This window comes from Galeopterus variegatus, unplaced genomic scaffold (genome assembly GCF_000696425.1).
Source record: "Galeopterus variegatus unplaced genomic scaffold, G_variegatus-3.0.2 Scaffold331, whole genome shotgun sequence".
In the NCBI taxonomy this organism is placed as follows: domain Eukaryota; kingdom Metazoa; phylum Chordata; class Mammalia; order Dermoptera; family Cynocephalidae; genus Galeopterus; species Galeopterus variegatus.
In genome coordinates, this window is record NW_007726442.1 from 174,263 (window position 1) to 183,638 (window position 9,376).

Sequence of the window (9,376 nt, forward strand, 5' to 3'; positions counted from 1 at the left end):
CGGTCATCTTTTAAAAAAAAAAAAAAACTAGGGAGAGGGGGAAGCAGGCCCACTGGGATATGGAATCTGCCAGCAAAGCCTGAAATCCTATATAACCAGAAGGGGGACAGCCTCAGGGTCTGGAGATGTGCATCCAACATCCTCCAGTTCTCTTGGAACAACTAAAAGACCTCCAAAGGCGCACAGGGCTGAAAAAACACACAGGGAAATATACCGAGGAAGGAAGGACAGGAAGCAAGATAGCCTTTATAGACTCAGAATGGCTAAGCACAGAAATGATGGCAGAAGAGATGTCTCAGAGGAAAGCTCAGAAGTCCCAGACAATGACTGGCAGGACAGTTTGTTTTGTTTTTGTTTTATTTAGGGGGTTAACCTTGAGTGGTCTATCTCTAAAGCAGAAAGTGACAGGAAAAAGGGCCACAAAGAAGACTCACACAGTTTTTTTTTTGGGGGGGGGGGATTAATAATTTCACATCACCAGGCCCATAGTGCCATCAATCTGATAGCAGATCTCATTGTCAGACCCCACATCAATGCAATGCAATGATTAAGTTCCAAACCCATCTCCCAAAGCAGAGGAACCAGTCACAAGTCCATGGCTCATAAACATTTGTCTCAAAGGCATAAAGAGGGAAACATCAAAAAGAGTAGGACCACATTATGCTTTTTGTTTTTTTACAGCCTCTAGCCTCTTCCTCGGGAATTCCTAGTTCCCATTAATACAACTTCTCTGAAACTGTTACCAGAGACATTAATAGGTGTTGCATGGGACCAAAAAAAAAAAAAAAAAAGTTCAGTGATGAAATAAGTTTGGGAAATGTTGCATACATATTAAGTTATAAAGTCCTGTGGTAAAGGAACCTGCTCAATTTCATTTAAATTGCTGGTTTCTCAGCTTATTTGACCACAGAACCCTTTTAAGGAACATCTATTACCATCTCACAGAGCTTTGAAAAATGCTGCTTAACCATTTTTGTTAATGTCTCATCCCAAGAATGGGAGAAACATGTCAAGATTAGGAATACCCAGGAATCACACATAAAATGGTTTTAAAAAATTAGTATATCAGAAAGTTTAAGGCAATGATTTGAAAACTGGATAATCTTGACCTTCTGTGAGGCATTTGCTCAATGGTAAATACAGCAAGGAACACTGAAATTAGATTTAAAAGCAGACAAGCAAAAGCCAACAAAAAACAGTACTAGGCTGCTCTGCTTAGTCATGGCCTGGCTAGGAGAGAAAAGAACAGCACTCGGTGGCATCTTCTCTTACTGCTTTGACAGGGGAGACACACACACGGGTGCGTGCTCACACTCAAACTTCCTCCAAAAGATTCAGACCAAACTTCAAAGCAGCCATGTACAAACTAGTCTGTCTTTGTTCTTCCAAAAGCCAAATAAACCAGTTAGGGTCTCTAGGGAAAGAGACAAATGGCTCATGCTGGCACTCTTAACTGCTGTCAAAGGAATCTCCCCTTATACTCCTTAGGTGCAGTCCCCAAGTAGCACCCAAAAGCTATAAGAGGACACACTTCTTGGTGTTCTTCTTTGTGGTAGGGTAAAGCACAGCCCGGACAGCTTCTGAAAATACCTCATGTACTCCATCCTGCATCAGAGCCGAACATTCCAGATACTTCACAGCCCCCACCTGCTTAGCCAGGGAAGTGCCTTGCTGAGGAGTCGTGGGCACTAGACTCTGTTCCTTCAGCTTCTTCACTGTCTCAAGGTCACTCCGCAGGTCCCTCTTGGTGCCTACCAGCAGAACAGGTACATTGGGGCAATGATGGGAGACCTCTGGGTGCCACTTATGCCTCACGTTGGCATAAGAGGATGGGTTGCTAATGGAAAAACAAATGACAAAGATATTGGTCTGGGGATAGGAGAGTGTTCGTAGTCGGTCATACTCTTCTTGGCCAGCAGTGTCCCACAGGTTCAGGCTGACGATTTGGCCATCCACAGATGTCTGAGCACTATAGTTATCAAAGACAGTAGGGATATACTCCTCAGGAAAGGCATTTGTTGTGTAACTGATGAGGAGGCAGGTCTTACCTACAGCCCCATCTCCTACAACTACACATTTGATTGTCTGCATTCTTCCCTTGTAGTCCTATGTAGAAGAGAGAAAGAATGTTCAGAGATAATTGGTTAACTTAGGGAGCCAATGCTTTATAAACATTTCTGAGGAGAAAGAGAGGGAGTAAGACACCGCCCCCCCGGCCCCCCCCCCCCACCCTTAACACTATAGGAGAGTCAGCTGCAAAAGGTTGTATAGGGCAACAGGGGTTTTTTTGTTTTTGTTTTTGTTTTTAAAAAGATGACCCGTAAGGGGATCTAAACCCTTGACTTGTTGTTGTCAGCACCACACTCTCCCAAGTGAGCCATGTGCTGGCCCAGCGCAACAGTTTTTACCATGGAGTCTATGGACTGTGAAAGGATGGTCCAGAAGCCACTGCTGAGGTTGTGTACAATATTATATGTATGTGCATAAGTGCATATTTTCTGGAAAGAAAATCCAAAGCTGTCATCAGATTCTCAAAAAAGGCTACGAGGGGCCGGCCCGTGGCTCACTTGGGAGAGTGTGGTGCTGATAACACCAAGGCCACGGGTTTGGATCCTATATAGGGATGGCTGGTTAGCTCACTTGGGTAAGCGTGGTGCTGACAACACCAAGTCAAGGGTTAAGATCCCCTTACCGGTCATCTTTTAAAAAAAAAAAAGAAATGAAAAAGGCTATGAGCCCCAAATGATTAAAAACCATTCAGATACACAGGTATTTATATTACACTGTTTTTATAAAGACTGGATACACTATATCAAAGGTGCTAAAATATTGTGGGTGTTTAATAAATGTTAACTAATTTTTTAACTAAAAGAAACATGGCTCTCTGGGTCTGTGACAATAGACTCAGCAAAGGAACCTCAAGGCCTGAAAAACAGTATCATCATAATACTGGAAAGAATGATAGACAAGTCAGACTCAGCCATATAAAGAAGTGGTTAAGGGCCGGCCCGTGGCTCACTCGGTAGAGTGCGGTGCTGATAACACCAAGGCCGCGGGTTTGGATCCCATATAGGGATGGCCGGTTCGCTCACTGGCTGAGCGTGGTGCTGACAGCACCAAGCCAAGGGTTGAGATCCCCTTACCAGTCATCCTTTAAAAAATAAAAAAAATAAAAAAAAGAAGTGGTTAAGAGTCAAGGCTCTGAAGTTAGGCTGCCTGGAGTCAAAAACCAGTCCTCCCTCTCCCTAAGCTTTGTGAATTTGGGCAAGTTTTTAACCTGAGGGTTAAATGAAAGAAGGCATGTGTAGTACTTTATTAGTCCCTGCTAGATAGACATTACTCATTAAGTGTTAGAAGCTGTATCGCTTCTTTTTTTTTTTTTTGTCTTTTTCGTGACCGGTAAGGGGATCACAACCCTTGGTGTGGTGTCGCCCGCACTGTGCTCAGCCAGTGAGCGCACCGGCCATTCCTATATATAGGATACGAACCCGCGGCAAGAGCGTCGCTGCGCTCCCAGCGCCGCACTCTCCCGAGTGCACCATGGGGCCGGCCCTGTATGGCTTCTTAATAATATTTCTTCTACTATTCTATTACTGAGGAAGGCAAAAATTCTGTAATATGGTTACAATGCTAGATAAACCAGAGGTGTCACCCCTCCCACTTTATCTGAGTAAAAGTACATGTCATAACACCACCTTACTCTCATCTATTTCTTTCATGAATCGAGTATTTCAGAGTAAATGATATGGCAGACATGATCTCCAAGAAGCATGTTTACTGTGAGCTCCCATGTTTATACCCCCATATTATTATTATTATTATTATTGTTATTTTTTTTTTTTTAAGATGACCGGTAAGGGGATCTTAACCCTTGACTTGGTGTTGTCAGCACCACACTCTCCCAAGTGAGCCACAGGCCAGCCACTATACCCCCATATTAATACCCCGTCAATGATCTACCCTCAATTTAGGCCCCAAAGCACTCTATTTTCTTTAGATTCTTAACTACTTCCCTAATCTCAGACCGAATCCTTATAGCATTAACTTCTTCAAGTGTGAGAACATTAGGGCCGGCCCAAGGGTTAAGATCCTCTTACCGGTCATCTTTAAAAAAAAAAAAAAAAAAAGTGTCAACACGGAGGAGGAAAGGGGATAAATAGTCATATGTATTTGGTTACAAAAAAAAAAAATTGAGAATCAATGAATTTCTCACCTTGGGAATTTGGGAAATAGTTACATTCCCCATTCTGTTGTCCTAAGGCCCATATCAAAGGCAAAAACAAAATAAATGAAACACAGCACCTCATGCTGGGTCAGGGTAAAGAAGTTAAGTCTTCAGAGTATGCTTCACACAAGCCCACTAGAGGTAGCTCTCTCCCTACACACAGACATTGTGAGCAGCTAGCCTTCCACCTGGAAGTCATCTTTAGCACAGGTCCCAGTTAAAACAAGTTAATTCAGCTCTGGTAGGCAACCACCCCAGGGTATTCACAGTCCATCAACTCTGTCTTTTACCATTTAGGAATAGGCCTAACGATCAAACACACAAGATCAGTGAAAACGGGGCAAAGTTACCACCACATTCCTTGAGAATAGTTTTCCTTGACTTCCCAGTCTGGATTAATTTCTCTTCTGAATTCCTATAGCAATTACTGCCTACGCAACTCATCTTCTCAGCCTTCTCTAGGTATCACCCAGTGTCCAACACCTCTGCCTAAAGTGACTCCTTTCAGGACAGCAGTGCAACTCAGGGGATTGATGAAACAGAGTAAAACTCTTAGATACAAGGGCGGGCCCGTGGCTCACTCGGGAGAGTGCGGTGCTGATAACACCAAGGCCCCGGGTTCGGATCCCATATAGGGATGGCCGTTTTGCTCACTGGCTGAGCGTGGTGCTGACAACACCAAGCCAAGGGTTGAGATCCCCTTACCGGTCATCTTTAAAAAAAAAAAAAAAAAAAAAAACTCTTAGATACAAAGACAGCTTTGCACCCCACACTCAGCTCCTCATGTCTGTAAATAGGAAAAGTCATCTACACTCATTTCTACTTGTTTATATCTACCAATGTGCCTGGCTCTACCAGTGCTCGTATATGGTCTGCAGATAGTGGGCACTCAAGGCACACTGATGTCTGAGGGCCTAGGTGATGAAGTGCAGCCAGAACATTACAGGTCTGAGACAAAACCCAAAGCAGTATCAATTTCCTATAAACATATTTGCCTATAGAAAACTTTCTGTGGAAGGGAAGGTTTAGTAAAAGTCCCAGGTATTTTGGAGGTGGGCTACCTCGTATAATTCACTTATTTTTTCAGCCCACATGTTCAGTATACTATTTTCTCTGTGTATATGTTTGAAATTCTTCATAGTTTAAAAGTCTCAAAGTAATACTAAAAATTAAAATAATACTTTTATTAAAGGGTTGGGGGCTCTGAGAAAAGGCTACGAGATACAAAAGAAAGGCAGATATTTTAGGATGTTCATCACCTATATGAGAAAAGCTTGTTTATCTCAGCTCCAGCTGTTTACCTTCAGCCTCATGCGGCACAATGCTGTCCTGTTAAGGATCAAGCACAGCTTTTCCCTCTTCATCATCACCACTGTCCATGCACTCTCCCAGATACTACACTAGGCAATGCACAGCTAGGAGGGATTTTTTAAAGGAAGTGAAAAAAGACTCTGAATGCTAGAAGCTTACAGTTTTGTGGCAACGGCAGGATCTATATAAAAAGGCAAACAATAATACACAGTAATGCATGGCTCAGAGAAAAAAGAGTTGCTGTGGGGAAGCAAAGAGAAAGTAAAAATAGGCGTTGTGCTATGTACTCATATACTTTATCTTATTTAAGCTGGGAGGCTTAAATAAGATAGCAGCTCAGAGATCTTTAGGTATGCCTATAGGATTGGAAATTGGGAGAGGTCTCAAACTGCAGAGAAGTGTACCCCAAAAGGCTCCCTTCTGACTTATTCACTCTTTAATTTGGGATTATAGTTTCTCCTAAATCTTCCAATGTCATCTAATAAAGCATCCTTCCCCACATGTACTGTCTGCCTGGCAGTCAATTTTCTCCCAGTCTGGACACACGATATGCAAGCTCCAACAACAGTGAGGACAAGAGTGCAGCTCAGAGTAGCACTGTTTCTAACACATTCTCCAAGTCTCAACCTTCCCACAAGCCTGAGTATAACGTCCACTTGAAATCGCTCTCTTTTTTTTTTTGAAAAAAGATGACCGGTAAGGGGATCTAAACCCTTGACTTGGTGTTGTCAGCACCACACTCACCCAGTGAGCGAACCGGCCATCCCTATATAGGATCCGAACCCGTGGCCTTGGTGTTATCAGCACCACACTCCTCCCGAGTGAGCCACGGGCCGGCCCTGAAATCGCTCTCTCTAACTTTCTGAAACCAAAACATTCAGTAGAAGGCCCCCATTTTTATTTACAACCGTCTGCAACTTAGTTGTCTACTAAATCGGGGAAGCTTTTCACATTGAAAACTTTTTTGGTTCAAGACGGGTCAGAAGAGACTCGACACTAGGAGATGAAGGAAGCTATGTGAATACTCCTCAACCCTGAGCTTGGAAACTTAACCGAAGGAGAGTGACTCATCGACACCACGAGCCCACTCGAAACTTCCCTCACATCCTTCTCCACCAAGGGTTGTTGGTTCCGCGGCTTCATATGTATGGACTCGTGAGCCTGGGACACAGAGGTTGCTCCTACTGGACTCACAAATAGGAAGAGCTGGCTCAATCTCCCCGACATACACCTAAGCACACCCCCCCCCCCAAATTCCTTCCATCCAGGGAGTGGTTCATATAAGGCAACCGTCCTGGGGGATGGGGAGACTCAAGGAGTCTCGAAGGTGGGGGTAGGCCGGGAGTTTCTCAATAAAGATTACCCAGCAAAGTCTGATCGTCCTCCAGCGCCGTTCAACCAAGGGTAGTGAAACTCCCCAGGTTGTCTCGAGTTGGGCTTGGCAGGTTTGGCGACCTCGGCGCCACATCCGGGTAGCGACCGAGTCCCACCCCCGTCGTCGGATGCAGTCTCTACTCAACGCCCCAGGACCTCCTGGGAAGTGGAGTTCTAAGGCCAGCTTCCCTTTCAGCAAGTCACAGGCTTGTAAACTACACCTTCAGGTGATGGAAGACCACTTAGATCCCGACACCAGTAGGAGTTACTCGGTCGGGGGTCCCCAAGCTTCACCTTTCCCTAAGCAAAGTGAGATCCCTCTTCCTTACATCCCTGTATTCTCCTCAGAACCAATATTAACATAAAGAGGCAGTCAGAGACCCGAGAAAGTATTTGAAAAAAATGAAAGCGATAAAAGAAAATGAAGTAGCGAGTAAATTACGGTTGCTTTCTGTCCCCATATATTAGTTTGCATTTCTACTGTTTTAGATAAATGGAATCATATAGTATGTACTCTTTTTTTAACAGCTTTATTGAGGTATAAATTCACACACCACACAATTCACCCATTTAAAGTGTACAATTCAATGTTTTTTTGGTATATTACATTGAGTGGTAAAATGCTCCTATATACAGTATAACATAATTTGCTTTTTAAATAATTTTTAAGTGTACAACTCAGAGACATAAAGTACATTTACAATGTTGCGCAACTATCACCGCTCTCTATTTCCAAAACTTTCATCACCCCAAACAGAAACCCTGTACTGATTAAACAATAACTCCCCTGCCCCCAGCCCCTGGTAACCTCTAATCTACTTTCTGTCGCTGTAAGTTTGACTGTTCTAGGTACCTAACACAAGTGGAATCATGCTTTATTTATCCTTGTGTGTGGCTCATTTCACGGTGCATAATGTTTTCAAAGTTCATTCATGTCGTAGCATGTATCAGTACTTCATTTTTATGGCTAAATAATATTCCATTGTATGGATATACCACATTTTGTTTATCCATTCATCTGTTGATGGATATTTGGATTTGTTTCCAACTTTTGGATATTGTGAATAATGCTGCAAGGAAAAAGTACCTGGTTTCATTGATTTTCTCTATCATTTTTATGTTCTATTTCACTGAATTCCACTTTGATCTTTATTATTTCTGTTTTTATACTTTGAGTTTTATTTGTTCTTCCTTTTATTAGTTTACTTAAGTGAAAGCTGAAATCATTGTTTTGATGACCTTTCTTCTGTTCTAATATAGGTGTTCAGTGCTAAAAAATTCTCCCCTGTAGTGTACTGAATTATGTCCCCGCAAAACTCACTGAAGCTTGAATTGTGTCCCCCAAGTTTATGTATTAGAATTTTAGCCACCACTGTGACTGTTAAGAGGGTGGGAAATCCTATTACGGTAGTTGAAAGGTGGAGCCTTAAATAGATGATTGGATTGTAGGACCGTGCAGTAGTGAATGGATTAAAAATGGTGGTCAGGGGCGTGGTTCTGAGGGCTTTTTTTTTTTTTTCCTTTTTGTCTTTTTTCGTGTCTGGCAACGGACTGCAACCCTCAGTGTCACGCCCGTACCGGACCGGGACCGGCAACGGATCGCAACCCTCAGTGCTGCGCCCGCCCCTCGCTCAGCCAGTGAGCGGCCGGTCTGTATGTGGGATCCGAACCCTCGGCGGGGGGCGCCGCCGCGCTCCTAAGCGGAGCACTGTAGCAGTGCGCCACCGGGCCGGCCCCTGAGGGCTTTAAAAGAAGAGAAGAGTCTGTCTCTCTCTCTTTTCTCTCCCTGCTTCCACCATCTTGCGATGTGAGATCCCTGGGTCACTGTCACCACCACCAAATGGATCTTGGACTTCCCAGCCTTAGAAACTGTAAGCAATAAATTTCGTTTTTCTTTATAATTACCCAGTTCCATGTATTTGGGTTTTATTTGTTTGTTCGTTTTTAAAGATGACCGGTAAGAGGATCTTAACTCTTTTTTTTTTTTTTTTAAAGATGACCAGTAAGGGGATCTTAACCCTTGACTTGGTGTTGTCAGCACCACGCTCAGCCAGTGAGCCAACCGGCCATCCCTATATGGGATCCGAACCCGGGGCCTTGGTGTTATCAGCACCGCACTCTCCCGAGTGAGCCACGGGCCGGCCCCGTGTATTTTGTTATAAGTGACACAAAACGGACTAATACGCCCCCTAACTACTGCTTTAGCAGAAGCCCCAAAATTGTGATATGGTGTGGTTTCATTTTCATTCAGTTAAAAAGTTTCCTAATGGGCCGGCCTACCAACTGAGCCAACTGGCCAGCCCTGTACTTTTTCTTTTTAAAATCAAATTTAGGGGCCGGCCCGGTGGCGCACTGCTACAGTGCGCCACTTGCGAGCACGGTGGCGCTCCCGCCGAGGGTTCGGATCCCACATACAGACCGGTTCCTGCTCACTGGCTGAGCGAGGTGTGGGAGCAACACCGAGGG

At 44.0% G+C, this 9,376-nt stretch overlaps 1 protein-coding gene and 1 pseudogene across 1 annotated transcript; one reads left to right on the plus strand and one right to left on the minus strand.

The window, feature by feature from the left end:
- LOC103586327 overlaps positions 1-9,376 on the plus strand; it is a 14,375-nt pseudogene that overhangs the window by 1,569 nt on the left and 3,430 nt on the right.
- LOC103586308 (rho-related GTP-binding protein RhoG-like) lies at positions 340-6,978 on the minus strand. The gene is made up of 2 exons (XM_008567550.1): positions 6,900-6,978; positions 340-2,106 (listed from the first exon to the last, which is right to left on the minus strand). The coding sequence occupies exon 2, from the start codon at positions 2,089-2,091 to the stop codon at positions 1,516-1,518; it is 576 nt and encodes a 191-aa protein (XP_008565772.1). The 5' UTR covers positions 2,092-2,106; positions 6,900-6,978; the 3' UTR covers positions 340-1,515.

Excerpts from the sequence above, each read along its gene's own strand:
- LOC103586308 (XM_008567550.1), bottom strand. The coding sequence starts at position 2,091 with ATGCAGACAATCAAATGTGTAGTTGTAGGAGATGGGGCTGTAGGTAAG.